The sequence below is a fragment of the Gasterosteus aculeatus genome, chromosome 6 (genome assembly GCF_964276395.1).
Source record: "Gasterosteus aculeatus chromosome 6, fGasAcu3.hap1.1, whole genome shotgun sequence".
Classification (NCBI taxonomy): Eukaryota; Metazoa; Chordata; class Actinopteri; order Perciformes; family Gasterosteidae; genus Gasterosteus; species Gasterosteus aculeatus.
In genome coordinates this window covers 17361299-17381437 of record NC_135693.1, presented here as the reverse complement: position 1 = coordinate 17381437, position 20139 = coordinate 17361299, and the positions used below count along the sequence as shown (strand labels likewise).

Here is a 20139-nt window from a genome sequence, read left to right as displayed (position 1 = left end):
CTGTCTGTTAAACAAACAAAGGCATAAATCAGTATGATCTATAGTTAATCTAATGAATTATAACGGTTGACGCTTCATTATAATTATAAATAGCAGCTCTGGATTAACAGCCAAATGTAACCAGACTGCACTGTGTGTGTGTGTGTGTGTGTGTGTGTGTGCGTGTGCGCGTGCGCGTGGGGAGAGCGAGCGAAAACAAAGCACGAATGAGCAGTTTTTATGGAGGCGAGTGTTCAGAAGGAAACACAGAGGAACGTTTGGAAGAAACGGATACTTGAATGAGCGAATGAAATGTGCAGCAGAAACGTCCCGAGCTTTTATCGGTGGAGATCTGATGATTAAACGCTCTGAGACCGACTGCAGCCGACTGGCCTCGTTACTCTGTCACACACACACACACACACAGGCTTTTAAAGTACAAGGTGTCTTTCTTCTCACATTTGTTGATAACGTCTTTAATTTGGACGCTTAACAGTTCGTTACACAATCACATTTGCAATTACACAAAATCAATGTATTAATTTAGTTAATGGAGAGCTAAATTACTTGAGACATTTAACCACATCTATAATCAATCTTTCCAGCTTAAGACAAATATATTATATATAATATATAATATAATTATATTATTATTAATATATTATTATATTAAATATATTATTATAAATAATTTATTTATATTTAAGCAATTTTTTGCACTCATTAAGAATAACTTGTCATACTTGTCATAAATATGTCACTATGTATAGGTCCACTTACAGGCAAACCTAACGCTGAAATGAAAAGCTCCGCAATAGAAAATAACTAACATTCCTCTTTAACTACATGTAAACACATCTTGGACATGATAATGAAAGAAATACACATAAATTCCCAGTTTTCTCCAGAGGAATGTCTAGTTCCTCAGGTACGTATTTTGAGCCGATGCAGAATACGAGTGTAATGGACGGTTATTTATTGTTCACCCCTCGTGTGTGTGTGACGTGGGCCTTTCAGGGTGCGCCGACCTCCACCTGCTGGACATGCTGAGCCCCATGGAGAGGAAGAGGCAGGGCTACATACACGAGCTCATCGTCACCGAGGAGAACTACGTCAACGACCTGCAGCTCGTCACCGAGGTGAGCGCAGCGTCTACAAATCAATACTAACGTATTCATAAAAGTCTAAAAGAATATTTGTGTTTATTATTGGTGGAACTTGTGGGGCTTTTTCTCTCCTGGTGTTTAGATCTTCCACAAACCTCTGCTGGACTGCGAGCTGCTGACGGAAAAGGAGGTGGCCATGATCTTCGTCAACTGGAAGGAGCTCATCATGTGCAACATCAAGCTGCTCAAGTAAAGAGACACACACACACACACACGTTACACAAAGACAACTTGTGCGATCATTTAGTTCTTCGCTTCCCAACCTGAAACACAAAAGTTGGGATTATTTAATTATCGTTGCACGTATAAAAGCCACTGAGGCGTGGTTCTAAAAATAGACGTCCAAACTTCCCATCATGCCTCACTCTGCCTCCCCCCCCCTCCCCACTGCAGGGCTCTGAGGGTGAGGAAGAAGATGTCGGGCGACCGGATGCCCGTGAAGATGATCGGTGACATCCTGACCAACCAGCTGCCTCACATGCAGCCTTACATCAGGTTCCTCCCGTCATCTTTTTATCTCCCGGCGAGGGATTTATGCCTCTTTCGTTTGACTTGTTTATTTCATATATATATGTGTGTGTGTGTGTGTGCGTTTAGGTTCTGTTCGTGTCAGCTGAACGGAGCCACGCTGATTCAGCAGAAAACCGACGACAACCCCGAGATCAAAGACTTCCTGAAGGTAAAAAAAAGGCACACAAACTGTCACACTTTGTTTACTGCGATGAAAATCACTTTGAATAAAGACTTTTTGTGTGTGAGTCACTTATCAAATGAGATTCAAATGAAATGAAAAGCCCTGATTCTTTGCCTCCGTCCCGCTCAGAGGTTAGCGATGGATTCCAGGTGTAAAGGGATGCCTCTCTCCAGCTTCCTGCTCAAACCCATGCAGAGAGTCACGCGCTACCCGCTCATCATCAAGAACGTACGAGTCTCACACTCACGGGCCGTCCGACCTTTAAAGGAAATCACTTCTAACGGGATTCCCTCTTCCTTGTGTCCCTGGTTACAGATCATAGAAAACACTCCAGAGTCTCATCCAGACAACAGCCACCTGAAAGCTGCTCTGGAGAAAGCCGAAGAGCTTTGCTCACAGGTGAACACACACACACACACACATTTAAGATGAGGAGGAGCTCTGAACTCGTCATGCGAATAACTGACAAACTAATTCCTCATTAAAAGTCTCCATTTATCGTCTTTTAACGGAAAGATACAGTGAAATGTCGCGACACACAATTTACAATCAGAAAAAATATGACCATTTTGTACTTAAGCTCTTAAGGTTTTAGTTGACCAACGAGTGAATGTGTTCAGGTGAACGAGGGCGTCCGGGAGAAGGAGAACTCTGATCGTCTGGAGTGGATTCAGGCTCACGTCCAGTGTGAAGGCCTGTCTGAGGTAACACACACACACACACTGTGCACTACACACGCACACGGATCACACGTCAACCAATCTCTCAAACACGCGGAGAAATACAGACGAGCGCTTCATGAATAATCCGCCTCTGCTCCTTCAGCAACTGGTGTTCAACTCCGTCACCAACTGCCTCGGCCCCCGGAAGTTCCTCCACAGCGGGAAGCTGTTCAAAGCCAAGAGCAGCAAGGAGCTCTACGGCTTCCTGTTCAACGACTTCCTGCTGCTAACTCAGGTGAGCTGCTGCTCCTCGCCTCGGCTCCGCCCACTTCCAGGGGGGAAGGTCACCTCGGCGCGGGACGCCCGGAGTTGCTTCTTGAGATTTGTAATAGAAAAGTACAAGCGATATCTACATCAGCCGCTTGGTTTTGCTCATTTAACAGCTAATAAAGAATCTGAATCTGCTTTAATGGATTTCCATCTGAAAATGTTCTTTTACAGAAATAGAACAAAAGGCTGGACAGATAAAGAAAAGACAGGACTGTTATGTGCTCTGGTACAGCAGAGAAAATGAGGTGTGAATATAAAATCAGTTTATGTAAAAAAAAGTAACTGACTAACGACAGAATAAGAAAACATGAGAATACGCGCTTTTCACTGCCCCCCCCCCCTCGATTCTAAATTAAATTATGAAATGAGATGAGAGTGATCAAATAAAAAGAGAATGATCATTTAAACTCTATTTAAAAAGAAGCATAAACCATGAATAGAAAATAAATTATAATATAAAACTGAATTATCCTAATAGACAAAATATAATCATTCCAAAATAACATGATTTAACCGCAACTAACATGTGTTGAGAGTTTTTTAATGTAAAAAAGTTCTGATTCTTAATCTAACTAACTACCATCTGTCCAGTATAGTAATTGCATCACTGATGTGGGTCACTCACTTTTTTCAAGTATGTTTTGAATAATTATTTATTATGTATCAATAGACGTCTTCTGTTTTCTGACTGCGTGTTTCTTCCTCACAGGTCACCAAACCTTTGGGCTGGTCGGGCTCGGACAAAGTCTTCTCCTCCAAAACACACCTGCAGTACCGCATGTACAAGACGGTGAGACACACACACACACACACACACACAGCGCTGCTGTTTTTTGAGTGTTAAAAACACGTTTTTACATGAAATCCAATGTGACGTTTCTCATTCATTCAGATTTGAGCATAGTTTTTATGTATTAAGTTTTGTTGAATGACTTTTAAATATAGATATAGATTATAATACTTTCATCTTTCATCCTGTTTTTATTTAATCCTGACTGCATGTGAAGTATCTGCTTTGAGCTTCTTCTGGTCTCAGTAAAGCGCTCCACTGAGGCGGCGGTGCGTGTTACTTAAATTGAATCTGAGATTTGTCCCTCGTCCCTCGCAGCCGATCTTCCTGAACGAGGTGTTGGTGAAGCTGCCGACGGACCCGTCGGGGGACGAGCCGCTCTTCCACATCTCCCACATCGACCGGGTGTACACGCTGCGAGCCGAGAGCATCAACGAGAGGTCAAAGTGTTCATTTATCAGCACATATTCAGATGCTTCGTCCCTGCAGCGACTTTAAAAAGCGTGCGTGTTTCTTCTCTCCTTCGCAGGACGGCGTGGGTCCAGAAAATCAAAGCGGCTTCGGAGCTCTTCATCGAGACGGAGAAGAAGAAGAGGGAGAAGGCCTACCTAGGTATCTCACCCGTCATAGCCCCCCCCCCACCTCCTCTTCTGCCCCCAAATGTCCCGTTTAAATCGAGCCGGCGTTCATTTGTTTGTCTCAGTCCGTTCCCAGAGAGCCACGGGCATCGGCAGGCTGATGGTCAACATCGTGGAGGGAATCGAACTCAAACCCTGCCGCTCGCACGGTAGGAACACGCCTCCTGTTCACAAGTATGTTACAATCATCACCACGGGTACAATGGAAGTACGAGCCCCAGTGAATATACATGTACGTCTGTGAGGCTTTTTGAAATATCTCCTTATTTAGCATTTTATTTTCAGTTTGTATATCTAGGGAATTGAACAAACTAATACAAAGAGACGGGTAATAATCGCTTAAAGACTTTTTCAGTCAGCGTCAACTTGCTGCACTTTGCCACTTTTAATATTTTCATTTGTGTGTTTGAGCATTTGTGTGAGTTGAGAATAGAACAGGAGACGTTATATAAATACATATAAATTATAAATACCTGTGTGTTTGTGTCTCTGCAGGAAAGAGTAACCCGTACTGTGAGGTCACCATGGGTTCTCAGTGCCATATCACAAAAACATTACAGGTACGCTGATGTCCACAGCACATTTAGGTTTTTGATTTAGTGCGTTCCATTGTTGTCAGCGGTATTATGGTTTGCAGAGCTGATCTGATTGAGCTCTGTGTCGTTCTCTGCTGAGACAGACCATCTACTGGCTGTTACTGTTTCATCATGTAGTTTAAATGAAGATCTCTCTCTCTCTCTGTAGGACACACTGAATCCAAAGTGGAACTCCAACTGTCAGTTTTTCATAAAGGACCTCGAGCAGGACGTCCTCTGCGTCACCGTGTTTGAACGGGACCAGTTCTCTCCTGACGGTCAGTCGCAGTAACATCACCTGACGACCTGCAGAGAGGCATCACTTCCTTCTCTACACACCCATCACACTCTCTCTCTCTCTCTCTCTCTCTTTGTTTTGACTTTCGTCAGACTTCCTGGGCAGGACGGAGATCCGGTTGGCTGAGATCAAAAAGGACCAGGGCTCTAAAGGACCAATCACCAAGCGGCTGCTGCTCCACGAGGTTCCCACGGGAGAGATCGTCGTCAGGCTGGACCTCCAGCTGTTTGAGGAGCCGTAGAAACGAGACGAAAAAAGACACCTGGACGGGATCCTGCTGGACCGGATGTGGACCAGAACAGCGGCGCTGGATTAGACTGGGCTGGATTCTCTCGTTTCTGAGCGCTCGGTGTCCACAGAGGGTGGGGGGGGGGACGTTCGAAGCAGCAGGTGTATCATGGGAAACGAGAGCTTAAGGGACCCCAGAAGCCCAAGATTCACTGTGTAGTCATTTTGAAGTTTCCACCACTATTATGCAAAACAAAGAAGAAACTGGGCCCTTCCATCACCAGCTAGTAGTAAAAAAAGAAAAGAATAACAGACTAGCAGAGGAAGGCTAATGGGGGCGGGTTGGTGTCCGGGCCGCTCTGACAATAAGCAAATGCATTTTGCAGACATAGCGACTATCTTTGCTGGTTTTATGAGCACTGCTACTATAATTAGAAAAGCAACGTGGGTTTTTCCTCCTCCCAATCAGCCGACACACGCTTTCCAGTTTTAAGTTGAGACACTGCAGGTGAATATGGTGAAAATAATTGGACTAATACGTATTATCATTTTTTTGTATTCCACGTTTTTCAGAAAACTACCATCGTAAATAGACAGTGAAAGACAAAATGGCTAAATGTGACTTTTGGATGTCGTCTTTCCACTAGTCAGTAAGAAAACATGTTAGAGGAGAAATCAAATGTCTTACACTTTATCGTCTTAAATTAACTTTCACTGGTCTTAAAAATGTTGCTGTTTCTCGACCTGCTGCTTTTCCAGAGAGAGATTCTACCCGTTCGGCCCTTATAGTGAACTCCCACATGCTAACTAGCGTAGCGCAAAGCATGCAGGTGTCCCACCAGGATCTGTTTGTGCCCCCCCCCCTCTCCTTTTCCCACAGTCCGGTCCAGTTCACCGCTGAGTCCCTGGGATCCAGTCGGGTCCGTTATTGTTTTCTCTTTCCCTGCTTCATCAGTCTCAGACACTCCAGTGACAATCCAAGCCCTCCTTTAAGTCCCGACCAACCTGTGTGTGTGTGTGTGTAAGTGAGAGAGCATATATTATATATGTGTGTGTGTGTTTGATTGAGGAACACAGACTACTGTTGTCTCTCTAAAGGTGGACCGGCCAATTAAAAGGTACATTTTACACATTCTTTTTGTTGACGTCACGTATTACGAACTCTCTCGGAGTCTTACGTTAAACTCCTCAGGCTTTCAGCTGCATCGGCTCGACATCTAAAGGGACTTTTTCCATCTGCTTTGACCTTCACTGAACACTTTGCCACATTATTGCGGATGAGAAAAAAAACAGGCTGTATGTGCACAGGTTTCATGGGAACTGCTAACGATGCTAATTAGCTGAACATGTAGATAGATTTTACCCCAATGTGTGAGAAGTGTTCGCTTTGAATTAACACCAAAATGTCCCCTTTTAAATGTACAATAAGAATAATAGTATTGCTAAAGGCGCACAGGTGTGACGGCTGGTTTGTGTCGAGTTCCTGCCGAGAAGAAGAATGTCTTAATCTTTCTTATATTTGTGATGGACGCATACACACGGGGGGTGGTTGTAGTTTTTAGGTGGTTTCCATCGCACATCTAACCTCTGTTGTATTGTTGCTGCTGTGCGGAGCCCTGAGGGAACCGGGGGGGGGGGGGTCCGAGGTGCTTCGGGGCCCCTCGATAAACATGCCTGGCACTACATGTGTTTTATAGGAGCAGCCTTTTGGAAAAACGCCACGCTGAGGACGCTCGATGTAAAGAAGGAAAAAAAAAAATGTTTTAATGTGCGATTTGGCACTCGCTGCACTTTTAAAACGCACACTAACAAACACACTCAACTGAACAATGTTAAACAACTTTTAATTTGAATTATTTCTGCTTGATGGAAGGAAATAGTTTATTTGTGGGGGGCTACTTTCAGCGGTGGATTGATACACATTTGTTAGCGAAGGAACGTGTGCAGTGTGGCTCATTCATGTGTTGTTGTTTTTTAGATGGAGAAGACGTACACAGACAATCCTTGTTAGTAGGATCAACAAAATACATCAGTCCTCAGCTTTGAAAACACATAAAACTTCAACCGACGTTCAGCGTTAAAGCTATGATGGCGGTTTAAAATGAGCTAACTAGTTAGCTGCACCGTTCAGCCATTACGAATCCAAACATTTTACCTCATTGAAGCTTGAGCTAATTCCTCCTCCAGTGTCTGAGATCCTAAAAGGAAAACCCAGTATCAACAAATCACACCGATCAATTTCAACGCATATCGTTCACTGAATTATCTCAGGAGTTACTTTGGCGGCAGCCTTGATCTTAGAGCTTTTAGAAACGTCAGCTGGCTGGCTACTCGGCCGCCTCCTTCCATTTAGCTAGTTGTTTTTGAATTTATCGCCACGGTTACCGACTCACGGAGGAAGGAGGGGGGGAGGCAACCTACCGTTACCTTAGCGACCAGCCACTGTCCAATCAGGAGTCGGCGAGGCAGCTGGACTGTGGGAACCTACGTTTGTGTTTCCCCAAACTGATGATGATGATGAGTTTGTCCTTCATCCCTGTAAAGCTTCTCCTCCCCAGACTACTGAAACTAATCCGGTTTGAACCCGTTCTTACTGCCCACCTTCCTGGATGTGTATAATACTACTGCTATCTGAGAGTTAATATATGAGCGCTACGGGGGGAGACGGCCTGCTGTTTATTATCACTGTAGACGAAGATGTACTTTGTTGTCTTTCAATGTTCAGAATAAACTTCGGTTGGACCGAAGAAAGAAGGGTCGTTGGTTTTCTGTCTTTGACGAACTTTCGTCATCAGAAAATTGTATTTATTCTGTGTGACTCTTCTCTTGTTCTTTCAGGAAACATTGAAGACTTTAATCCTGCTCACAGGGTCGTGCGGGGGAGTAAATCCCAGCCAACTTCAGGCAAAAGACATGGGGGACAAAAAGGCTTCAACCGGCGATAAAAAATGTAAAAACCAGGACAGTTTCTTGTTTAGCTTATTTATCTATTGATGGACAGTATTAGAATATAGGGTAAGAGCCAATTGCTTTCCAAGATTCAACTAACTTCTATAAAGAAATGACAGTGGGTCTGTCAGCATGTCGGTTGCACACCTGCTGGTTTCTAGAGAGCTGGACTCCTTGGAGCTTTGTGAGTGGAGGATCTTCTCAATCTTCTCCACTGAGCGCGTCACTTGAATGAGCATCAATACACACGCCTGATGAATGGGATTATAAAAGGAAGATGGAAATGAATGGAGTTTGTCCCACAGAGAAGACAACTGTCCAACAGTGGAAAAATAGTATGTACAATAATCCAAAAATCATTAGTACGGCACGGAATAGAGCTTGTTGCAACCATACTAAGTTACGATATGGCTCGGACATCTACTAGACTGTAATAGAGGATTCTAATGGGGATTCTAAAATATGCTTGACAATGAACACAAAATATGATTAAATGCTTCACTCAGACAAAATTAATAGAACCAAACCTTTTTTCCTGCAGATCTTCCTGTTTGACTCGCTGGTTATTTATAGCCTGAATCACCTCGCTCACACATAGAAACACGCATAAACACACTGTGGCACGCACTAGTCATGCGATGTGAAGCTTACAGTTTATCACAACTGTAATACGGGCGACTGAAACATGCATGGTTTATTTGATCATTTAGTCAATTTTTAAAGTTGTATAAATTGGAAATTACTGGAGCGTTGAGACTGCTGTGAATCCAATGAGACGAGCATATTAATTTGGGTTGAATAACAATATGCGGTACCTATGTCCCCTATACTTGAGCCTATTGGACTCCAGAGCATATAACAAATGAATACTTTAGCTGTAAAAGAGACTAAAATGCAAAGCAACCTTGGCTTTTCTAGATCATCAGAAAATATTCCTCTATAGGCTCACTGACACGGATTTCTTAAAGCCCTCCATGTCTCCTTTTGAACACAAGCTGCTGGTTAGCGTGCACAACCACATTACTAACAACTGACCAGGTTGTGGAGCGGTTCACAAAGTCGGCATAGTCCTGGTTGATTTGCCGTTTCGAGCAGCTTGTAGTAGAGCTCCATGTCCTCCCTCATCTCCTACGTCAAAGTCATCCTGCAGAGAGGGGCGGGACGATGACGTCACAGAGGGAGACCTTCATACAGCGGCGGCAGCCATGTAGGTCCACGTCATACATGTAGTGTTAGTAGCACGACAATAAAAACATCATACAGAATGCATATTTTACTTTCTGCTTTAACCAACAATAGCTATGAGGGTATAAGTCAAGTTAACGGTTTTAAGAATCAGTTTTTCATGATACACGAGAAAGGGTTAATAATGGAGCAGGAAGTCAAAAGTAAAAAAGTACAAATACTTTGTTACTGTACTTAAGTAGACATTTTGGGTATCTATACTTGGAGTATTTATTTTTCAGACGACTTGTTACTTCTACTCCTTACATTTTCACGCAAATATCTGTACTTTCTACTGCTTACATTTTAAAAACAGTCTCGTTACTTCCGGCTTGTAGTTCAACAACACAAACTGAAAAAAAAACATTCAGGTAAATGACGCTATGCGGCGCTTTTCACGCCTTGCGTATGGGGCGCCGTTTGTAACTTTTTCAAACATTTAGAGAGAAATTTGTGTAAATTCATGCAATAACTTTTCCAAGGATAATGTTTGGCAGAAACACAAATTTGTTAAATATGTCAAATGTAAGTGTTAAATGTTGACACTGACTAGTCAACATATGAGTCCTCAAGCAGAACCAGTGAAACACCCGCTTTTGATTCTAAAAATGATCTACGCGTGAGACTCTACACCGGGTTGCGTGACCTCTTCAGTCAGGTCTGGACTCTGGATTATCATTTATGGACACATGTTGTTTCTTCAGGATGACTGTATCCTAATTTGCAATTTACTTTATTTTATATTTCCATTGTGATTGACTAAAAGCAGAAGTTAAAATCCATTCCAAACAATTGTATACTTTATTTTTTGGAATGAAATTGTGGCAACCACAGATGTCTGCATTTTACTTTGAACTTTGTAGTAAAAAAGTCTAAATCTCACATCCTACTGTGTTTATCTCTGACAAGGACTGTAATTAGCGTGACAGTATAACAGATGTTTAGAATTGTATCATATTTATACAGCTTTACAACACACCTTTTCATTTGGAGTAAATGAAAAATCTTTGAAATTTACAACTGCCAAAAAACATACGGTAATGTCTCATACGTGCCCGTTGTTTTTACAGCTGTGGCAACCCCAGCTGCCGAATTTTACCGTATTGTTTTTAAAAATAACGGTTCTGAACTGTAAAATTTACAGTTTAAAAAAAACATCATTGATGCTGACATCATGGACATTGACGCTGTCATTTTTACGGTGGAGTTCTGGCATACACAGCTGCCAGTATTTCACTGTATTTTCAACAGATTTTTTTTACAGTGTGGTTTTAACGTCACAACTGTCACAGTTGTTTCCAATAAAACTAATTTATTATTACTAGACCGATACAATTATATCCCTGTTAACCGAAGGTAATACATGGAGTGAATAAATGTTGTACTATTATATTATCGTTACTACAAACACAAGTACCTGCTGTCATTAAATATTTTCTTGAGAGGTTGAAGCTTTCAAAAGGATCTTGTTCAGGATAAACCTGATTATGTAAAATTATATTTAATTTCACTGAAAAAAAGAGAAAAAATTGAAGTTAAAATTGCCTCAAAAAGAATTATTATTACCTATTACCTTGCAGACACACAAATAAGCACAATTTATCATACAGATACATTTATGTTTTATTGGTTGTCTCATGAACATTGTGACACATAAAGATTAAGATTATATCCTAATTAGGCACAAATATCTAAATGATAATCTATTTGTTCTATTAATTAACGAGCACAGCAACATTAAAACACACCTCGCTGAGCTCTTTCAGACTTCCATCTGCAACACCACAAGTCCCAGAGAGCTCTGGACCCCCCAGAGTCCAGAGCAGCTCAGGTACCCCTCACCTGCTCCACCTGCATCTACATTAACATGAGCTAACATCCTCTACAGATGGGTGAGTAGAGAGAAAGGTTATCTACCAGGAGACTCTCCCTCCTCCTCAGAACACAGAGACACTGAGGAACCAGACCAGGACCAGGACCAGAGGGCGAAGCCAGGATACAGAGGTTCAGTGAATGTGGTGTTGAAGGTGTGGAGGTGGATCAGAGTGTCAGAGGAGACTCTGTAGAAGGACAGAGAGCCAGCAGGACAGTCCACATACACTGCTACTCTACCAAAGGAAGAGAAGGAAGAGGAGGAAGAGGAGGAGATCCGTGTTCCTGTCTTATTGTGACGGACATAGTAACCTTCATGAGAGCATCTCAGACTCCAGGACTGATCATTTCTTCCAAACCAACAGTCTTCCCTGCATTCTTTCCTCCTGATTCCTCTGTAACTCACTGATACATAAACTCCACCTCTCCACTCGACCTCCCAGTAACAGCGACCAGTGAGACCAGTTCTACACAGCAGCTGAGATGAGTGGTCAAATCTGTCTGGATGATCAGGATACAACTGATACTCCTCCTCCACATATGTCACCTTCCTGTTGTTGTCAGACAGTTTGAGTCGTCTGTTTACTGTGTTTGTGTCGAGTGTGAGTTCACAAGAATCTGAGAAAGAGAACAAAATACAACACAGCTGCAGTTACTAATCATGTGTTCATCTACTGACCCTTTGATGATGACATCAGAGAGGTGAATGAGTGATGTCACAGTGTGAAGATGGCTGAATCTTTATCAAATCAAATTCAAAGCACACTTACACTTCCTCAGACCTGGTCTCAACCATCGGGCTCCAGCAGGCTCCAACCTGAAAGGAGGAGAAGAGGTCAGAGCAGCATGGAGACATGGACATTACATCACTCTCATACACACAGCTTTGTTATCCGTGTTCACATGGACCACCTCTTCTTCTTCTACTGCAGTGGAGCTTCTTCTGATTGGCCGATGACCACGGCTCATTATGTTCACTTATTCATGATCTATTAATATCAGTATTATATCAATCAGTATTATATCAATAAGACAATCGTCTTTAATTTCACACTCAGTTTACTTCACCAGTCAGTCAGTAAATCAAATGTTTAAACTAGGGCTGTCAACATTAACCTGTTAATTTATGTGATTAGTGTGAGTTAACGCAACTTTGTTTACTTTCGGAATTACAAAATGTGTGATTGATAGGTTAATTTTTTTTAATCTGTTGACACCCCTAGTTTAAAACCTTTGATGTCTTTGTCCACTCGGGGTTCAGTGAAAACAAGCTGCAAACACAACATGTGACATATCATTATCTTCTAAAGTAGTTCTGTCTAACATGATATCAACCAGCTGCTTCCACATCCAGCAGTTACACATCAACATGCTGGCTCGCCAGCTGATGAGATGCAGACTATTCTCTATAAGTTCATCTTCACCACACAATTATTCACCATTACACAGTCAACTGATCCGTGGTCAGTATTGAAGTATTGATTGTTGGAGGTTTTGGCCCTAGCAAGCAAACTTTTGTGCTTGTGTAATAAGCAACATTTTGTGTATATGTAATGATGACTGTCTCTCTGAAGTAAAAGAAAAAGTAGCCTGAAATCAGGGTGGGTTGGAAGTAGAAAGGGTCTGTGACACTGCAATTCACATCAGGGAACTGGCTCTATGTGCAAAGCAACCAAACCCGTGTAAAGCTGTTCTCCTTTAAAAGACCAAATATTCCTACTGTGATGATCCATCAAGAATGTTTTAACAGATTATTAACTGCTTATTTGACTGTCTTTTAATAATTATTTCTGGACTAAAGGACGAAACACTGGAGGCAGATAACGAGTGTCCAAGCTGTTGTTTGATGAGAGCCCACAAACCTGCAGCGTGACTACATTGACTGATATCAACCCTCCGTGATGCCCGTCTGTCATCTCATATAACGTGGAAACCAGACAAGGCTTCAGAGATACAAGTCTTTTATCACCTTCCTCCCTGTTTTGGCTCATCCTGGCTACTGTTCCCTCACTACTGTCTGTATTGATGATCTGATGTGGGACACAAACAGTTTGAAGAGTGTCAGACTAATTGTCTGTGGCTGCTGGAAGCCTCTTCATACCCGAGAGTTTCCAGTCTCCAGTGTGGATCCTCCACCCCAGCAGACAGGAGATTCACTGCTGAGTCTCCTGGATGATTGTAGCTGAGGTCCAGCTCTCTCAGATGGGAGGGGTTGGAGCGCAGAGCTGAGATCAGATGAGTACAGCCTTCCTCTGTGATCATACAGCCTGACAGCCTGCGAACACACAAAACAACAGACAAGTCACATGATCTGAAGGAGCCGTGAGGGCTGTAAGGTCACTGCAGTACTGAGATACTGCCGCCTACTGAGGGGACACATTAGCATTGTTACTGACTGGTTTCAAGTCACAACCAAACACCCACTAATGTACATCAACAATATCCAATATTTGAATGTGAAACGTTATAATGAAAAAAAAGGAAATATTTGGATTGTACATATTTGATTTCAAACATGCAAGCAGAAAGGATCTTATGAAGGTCAGAAATTTACCATTAATGAAAATAAGGATACGTGGACATTAATTGAGTCCTAACCTGAGAATCTCCAGTTCACAGTGTGGACTCTCCAGTCCAGCAGACAGCAGCTTCACCCCTGAATCCTGCAGGTCGTTATTACTCAGATCCAGCTCTCTCAGACTAGAGGACTGGGAGCTGAGAACTGAAGACAGAGCTTCACAGCTTCTCTTTGAGAGGTTACAGCCACTCAGTCTGAAGACAACATGGATTAAGAACAGGCAAAAAGGAGAAAAGATATCAGCATATTGAGGTTATGATGTATGAATCTATCTCTCTCTGTACTTACAAAGCTTTGTTGGAGGCTTTGATCACTGGCAGCAGCCTCAGAAGAGCCTCCTCTGAAGCAGAGTATTTCTTCAGTTCAAACACGTCCAGACGTTCTTCTGATGACAGTAAGATGAAGACCAGAGCTGACCACTGAGCAGGAGACAGTTCATCTGTGGAGAGACGTCCTGAACTAAGGGACTGTTGGATCTCCTCCACTAGAGAACCATCCTTCAGTTCATTCAGGCAGTGGAACAGATTGATGCTTTTCTCTGACGACACATTCTCGCTGATCTTCTCCTTGATGTACTGGACTGTTTTCTGATTGGTCCGTGAGCAACTTTGTGTCTGTGTCAGCAGACCTCGCAGGAGACTCTGATTGGTCTCCAGTGAAAGACCCAGGAGGAAACGGAGGACCAAATCCAGGTGTCCATTAGAACTCTGTAAGGACTTGTCCACAGCACTCTGGTAGAGACGTTTTGGTTGGTGTCTAAAGTCTTTAGACAGCGAGGTTGTTTGTTCTTCTGACAGCAGATTGACACCAGAGTTGATGAAGGTCAGATGGACATGAAGAGCAGCCAGAAACTCCTGAACACTCAGATGGACGAAGCAGAACACCTTGTCCTGGTAAAGACCTCTCTCCTCTCTAAAGATCCGAGTGAACACTCCTGAGTACACTGAGGCTGCTCTGATATCGATGCCACACTCTGTCAGGTCGGATTCATAGAAGATCAGGTTGCCTTTCTGCAGCTGATCAAATGCCAGCTTTCCCAGAGACTTGATCATCTTCCTACTATCCTCATTCCAGTGTGGATCCGTCTCAGCTCCTCCATCGTACTTGACCTTCCTCACTTTGGACTGAACCACCAGGAAGTGGATGTACATCTCAGTCAGGGTCTTGGGAAGCTCTCCTCCCTCTCTGGTCTTCAACTCCTCCTCCAAAACTGTAGCAGTGATCCAGCAGAAGACTGGGATGTGGCACATGATGTGGAGGCTTCGTGAGGTCTTGATGTGAGAGATGATCCTGCTGGCCTGCTTCTCATCTCTAAACTTCTTCCTGAAGTACGCCTCCTTCTGGGGGTTGGTGAACCCTCTGACCTCTGTCACCATGCCAACACACTCAGGAGGGATCTGATTGGCTGCTGCAGGTCGTGTGGTGATCCAGAGGCGAGCAGAGGGAAGCAGCGTCCCCCTGATGAGGTTTGTGAGGAGCACATCCACTGAGGCCGACTCTGTGACATCAGTCAGGATCTCATTGCTGTGGAAGTCCAAAGGAAGTCGACACTCATCCAGACCGTCAAAGATGAACACGACCTGGAACTCTTCAAACCTGCAGATTCCTGCTGCTTTGGTCTCTCTGAAGAAGTGATGAACAAGTTCCACCAAGCTGAACTTCTTCTCTCTCAGCACATTCAGCCCTCTGAAGGTGAATGGAAATGTGAACTGTATGTCCTGGTGGTCTTTGTCTTCAGCCCAGTCCAGAGCAAACTTCTGTGTTAAGACTGTTTTCCCAATGCCAGCCACTCCCTTAGTCATCACTGTTCTGATTGGTTCCTCTCCTCCAGCTGAGGCTTTAAAGAGGTCTTCTTGCCTGATAGTTCTTTCTGTTCTGTGTGGTTTCCTGGATGCTGTTTCAATCTGTCTGACCTCATGTTCTTTATTGACCTCTGCAGTCCCTCCCTCTGTGATGTAGGGCTCTGTGTAGATCTCATTCAGAAGGGTTGGGTTCCCTGCTTTAGCGATCCCCTCAAACACACACTGGAACTTCTTCTTCAGGTTGGATTTGAGTTCACGCTGACAAACTGCAGCAAGAAGTCCTAAATGAAGACAAAAAATTAGGTCAAAGAATATATTTTAACATGTCCTTTCCTTAAAGAATGACTCAAATATATTCTGGTCCATCTCTTGAGACAATATGAAGGTCTCGTTTATCATCATGGTAAGTCTGTAGAGAAATCCTCTTACTTCTCTGCAGACAGTCAGCCAGCTTCTCCTGCTTCATTCTCCTCAGGAAGTGTAATGAGATCTTCACAAATGCGTCTCTGCTCCTCCTCTGCTCTTCATCCTCACCACCCAGTGTCTCCTCATCCTCCCTCTGACTCTCTAAGCATTCTGGGTAACCTGAACTCACAACCTTCTGGATCTTCTTCAGCTCGTTCTTCACAAACGTGAGGATGTTCTCCTCCAGCAGCTAGAACAGAATATTCTATGAATGAAACAAACTAAAACCATGAAAACAAACATCAGGTCCATGTTGGAAAGACTGATAATCCACTGGTCTACACAGTCCAGCATGGAGATGATTGTGAATTGTTAGGGATTTAAGCAGAAGAGCATGCGTAGCAGTAGAAATTCGCAGGTTTCGCGGGTCAGTGATGGTCATATGAGACTGGTCCAGGGAACTTCTGTTTTGTGAAATACTATACTATTCATACTATATTTCACTTTGTAATTATATGGCTTCTGTTAGTCATTAAATTATTTTTAAAACCTAAGCCAGTTGATTTTTTTTGACTCTTCACCTCCGGCCGGGGTAAGGGGGAAAAAAGGAGATTTTAGAGATGTAAAAGTAGTTGTAAGTAAACACACCATAAATATGGAGTCCAGTTGTGTTGACTGCTGCTGGGCAGACTGACCTCTGGGAACCTCTGAGCTCTTCTGGTTCTCTCTGTGGAGGAATCAGCTCATATTATGTTTACAGTTGCAGTTAATGTTTTACACTTAAACACATACAGACCAGTTAGATAAAGATATTGAGTTCTGTCATGATTATTCGCCATGAAAAAACTAATGCCCAAACATTTCTGTAATTCATGACTGAGGATCAGAACAATTCTTCATCTGTTTAAAAACTTACTCTGGGTCATAAGAACGGCGTCGATATTTGAAGTAATTCAGAACATCTTTTAGGACATCTGGAGCAAGGCACCCACAACCTCCAACAGAGAGTCTGATAGAAACACTTCATCACTTTGCTTTCATCACCAGCCTGAGATCCTCACCTTGCATAAACAGCGTGACGGCCATCTTTGAAGTAATTCAGAACATCTTTACACCAATCACTCTTCATGGACACACGACTGGGTTCAGGAGACTTTCTTCTGAAAGAAACACTGAGATTACATCATCTAATCATGAAGCATCAGCTCACATGGTCTCGTCCTCACAGAGAACAAAACAAGGTAAAGATCCATGAAGTGATGTCTGGATGTGGACCACATGACTCCCTGTAGTGGTTTAGGTCTACTGGTCCTGCTGATCCCACTGAGAATCAACAGCTCAGTCTTTTAACTCAGTGTTTTTTTCATCAATCAGTTTGGTTTAGTCCCAACAGGTCTCACCAAGTCCTCCATGGAGCTCTCCCCCCTCACTGTAAACGGCTGAAGGGCCCTGGAGCAAGGCACCCACAACCTCCAACAGAGAGTCTGATAGAAACACTTCATCACTTTGCTTTCATCACCAGCCTGAGATCCTCACCTTGCATAAACAGCGTGACGGCCATCTTTGAAGTAATTCAGAACATCTTTACACCAATCACTCTTCATGGACACACGACTGGGTTCAGGAGACTTTCTTCTGAAAGAAACACTGAGATTACATCATCTAATCATGAAGCATCAGCTCACATGGTCTCGTCCTCACAGAGAACAAAACAAGGTAAAGATCCATGAAGTGATGTCTGGATGTGGACCACATGACTCCCTGTAGTGGTTTAGGTCTACTGGTCCTGCTGATCCCACTGAGAATCAACAGCTCAGTCTTTTAACTCAGTGTTTTTTTCATCAATCAGTTTGGTTTAGTCCCAACAGGTCTCACCAAGTCCTCCATGGAGCTCTCCCCCCTCACTGTAAACGGCTGAAGGGCCCTGGAGCAAGGCACCCACAACCTCCAACAGAGAGTCTGATAGAAACACTTCATCACTTTGTCTTCATCAGCCTGAGATCCTCACCTTGCATAAACAGCGTGACGGCCATCTTTGAAGTTTAGAAGAGGATCAATAGACTTGCTACTCTTCATGGAGACGCAGCTGGGTTCAGGTCCAGATCCAAGACCAGGTCCAGGTTGTGGTCCCTGATGGATCCTGGTCACACACGTAGAACCAGAGTCAGTGAATCAAAGATGTTGGGAGAAGAGTGGAGGACAGTCAGAGAGAGACATCTCACCTCTGAGCCTTGGACTGGTTGTCATCTTCCCCACTCAGGGGCTTCGGATGGAATAACTCCTTCTGAAGCCCCTCGGTCCTTTCAGACCAAATCTGATTCATAGCAGAGTCCACACCTACACACCTACACAACAGCCTGCTGGGAGAGCGCACACAATATTTCTCTTAATCACGACAAAAACACACACAGCTCATTCCCCTCAATATTAAAACACTAACAGGACACTTTGTGTGTTGTTGTCTTCTGTCTGTTAAAGTTTAGATTTATGGAGAAAGATAAACTTCCCTTGTCCCGCTTTTAAACGCTGTTAACATGCCAAGAGACGTAGATCTAAATACTCATCCTATAAATGTAATGTTTCACAAGATGAATGTAATCAATCAACTTCCAGCAGATGGAGCTGTGCTGTTTCTTCTCTTGATCTCCCTTCAGAGTCCAGAGTCAGTAAAACGTAGACAAGTAAGATGACATGTTGCTGTCGTGATACGAAACACTGTCGTTACCATGGTAACGTGAGTGATCAGCTAGTAATCAATGAGATAAAAACCAAACACTAAAGAAAACGCATTACCACAGTATGAGTATATTTACAAAATCAGTTTGAAGCTTTAAAGCTTTTTGTACTCATATGGGACCAGGACAAAGGTTTCATTCATTCAAAGGTTTGTCATCATTTGAAAACAAAAATAGAACCTGAAAGTTTGAGTTTTCGTCTTGAATGGTGAAAAATACAACACTGTATTAAAAATAAAAATAAGTGAATAAAAAGTATTTGGGGTGAACTATAACTTACTAACTATAGCATTGTTTTGAATAAAATATTCCATTTCATTCATGATATACTTATATATGTTGATATTTGCGGTCTTTATTTTTCAGTTGCAGATTTTATTTTGAGATTCAAATCTTTTCTTCACTTTCAGATTGTAAGTGACTTAAAGGGTTTAATCAGCGGGTGAGAGCAAACGGAGCGTCTCTCAGGTGTGTTTCTAGTGCAGGAACAAAGGCCCAGGTGAGCTCTGTTCCCTGCTGGGTCCTAGTGCCCCTCTGGCTGCTAGTTTCCCCTCCTCATCGGTAACAGGCTTTACAGACCCCAGATCAGACTGAGCAAATCTCATATCATTAAATTGTCATCATTCAAAAAACAGCCGTTTCTCTCTGCCTGCTCACACAGGCGCCATCTTGTTTCCCAGCTGAGGTTTTTAAAAGCAGCTTTAAACAATCACACGTTCACAACCATCAATGACGTCATTCAACAAAACTACACTTACTGAGTGTGTAGACATGAACCTCCTCAGTGTGCAGCTCTCTTCTGTCCTCAGCAGGTCTGTAGAAAAGGAGCTCCGTGCTTCACTTCAACTTCTGTCAGACGAAGTGAAGTGACGCTTGTTGTCCTTCGTCAGAGACAGTGTGTGTCCTCACGTCACCAAAGTATGCAGTACGACTGGTTGACTGAGTCTCGGTCTGAGCTTTGCTCACAGACTTAAAAGTTCCTCATGAACAGAATCCTCCTCACTCCTCAAACAACATCTTTCAGGATCAAAATCAGCATTTGTGGAAAAATTATTTCACCTTGTAAAGAGTTGCTATGACAACAGACTGGATGCTGTTGTTTGGACCAGATAGTTCAGAGGACCTGTGCACGCCCCTCTTTGTCACCTGGTCTTCCTTTACATGTAGACTAGTAGGGAACAGATGATGAAGCAGAAACCTTTGTAAGAAATGTT

At 43.0% G+C, this 20139-nt stretch overlaps 2 protein-coding genes across 9 annotated transcripts in view; one reads left to right on the top strand and one right to left on the bottom strand.

Annotated features, from left to right (window-relative positions):
* The window catches only part of itsn1 (intersectin 1 (SH3 domain protein)), a 32845-nt gene extending 24734 nt beyond the window's left edge, over positions 1 to 8111 (top strand). For all 5 annotated transcript variants that reach the window (XM_040179390.2, XM_040179388.2, XM_040179389.2 and 2 more), the window contains 15 exons: positions 997 to 1118; positions 1228 to 1334; positions 1539 to 1640; positions 1743 to 1824; positions 1969 to 2067; positions 2155 to 2238; positions 2460 to 2543; positions 2665 to 2796; positions 3541 to 3621; positions 3940 to 4061; positions 4151 to 4233; positions 4325 to 4408; positions 4755 to 4819; positions 5004 to 5112; positions 5225 to 8111. In XM_040179390.2, the coding sequence (XP_040035324.2) occupies positions 997 to 1118; positions 1228 to 1334; positions 1539 to 1640; positions 1743 to 1824; positions 1969 to 2067; positions 2155 to 2238; positions 2460 to 2543; positions 2665 to 2796; positions 3541 to 3621; positions 3940 to 4061; positions 4151 to 4233; positions 4325 to 4408; positions 4755 to 4819; positions 5004 to 5112; positions 5225 to 5373 (1505 nt within the window). In that variant the 3' untranslated portion in view covers positions 5374 to 8111. The remainder of the gene's footprint in view (positions 1 to 996; positions 1119 to 1227; positions 1335 to 1538; positions 1641 to 1742; positions 1825 to 1968; positions 2068 to 2154; positions 2239 to 2459; positions 2544 to 2664; positions 2797 to 3540; positions 3622 to 3939; positions 4062 to 4150; positions 4234 to 4324; positions 4409 to 4754; positions 4820 to 5003; positions 5113 to 5224) is intronic.
* Positions 8112 to 11131: 3020 nt separating this feature from the next.
* LOC120821038 (NLR family CARD domain-containing protein 3) lies at positions 11132 to 19825 on the bottom strand. Of its 4 annotated transcripts, XM_078104791.1 has the most exons (13): positions 19684 to 19825; positions 18413 to 18550; positions 18199 to 18330; positions 17727 to 17825; positions 17302 to 17350; positions 17107 to 17156; positions 16839 to 16917; positions 16215 to 16440; positions 14272 to 16066; positions 14004 to 14177; positions 13507 to 13680; positions 12176 to 12222; positions 11132 to 12023 (listed from the first exon to the last, which is right to left on the bottom strand). In XM_078104791.1, the coding sequence occupies exons 2-13, from the start codon at positions 18511 to 18513 to the stop codon at positions 11443 to 11445; spliced, it is 3507 nt and encodes a 1168-aa protein (XP_077960917.1). In that variant the 5' UTR covers positions 18514 to 18550; positions 19684 to 19825; the 3' UTR covers positions 11132 to 11442. The 4 variants fall into 4 exon arrangements, with proteins under 4 accessions (XP_077960917.1, XP_077960918.1, XP_077960920.1 ...); XM_078104792.1 differs by lacking the exon at positions 17107 to 17156 and having other exon boundaries at positions 17252 to 17350; XM_078104794.1 differs by lacking the exon at positions 13507 to 13680.
* Positions 19826 to 20139: the final 314 nt, after the last annotated feature.

Excerpts from the sequence above, each read along its gene's own strand:
- LOC120821038 (XM_078104792.1), bottom strand. The coding sequence starts at position 18,513 with ATGAATCAGATTTGGTCTGAAAGGACCGAGGGGCTTCAGAAGGAGTTA. Across the intron at positions 16,067-16,214 it reads GGCTGACTGTCTGCAGAGAA|GACTTCTTGCTGCAGTTTGT; the intron begins GTAAGAGGATTT and ends GTCTTCATTTAG. Across the intron at positions 12,024-12,175 it reads GAGACCAGGTCTGAGGAAGT|ATTCTTGTGAACTCACACTC; the intron begins GTAAGTGTGCTT and ends TCTCTTTCTCAG.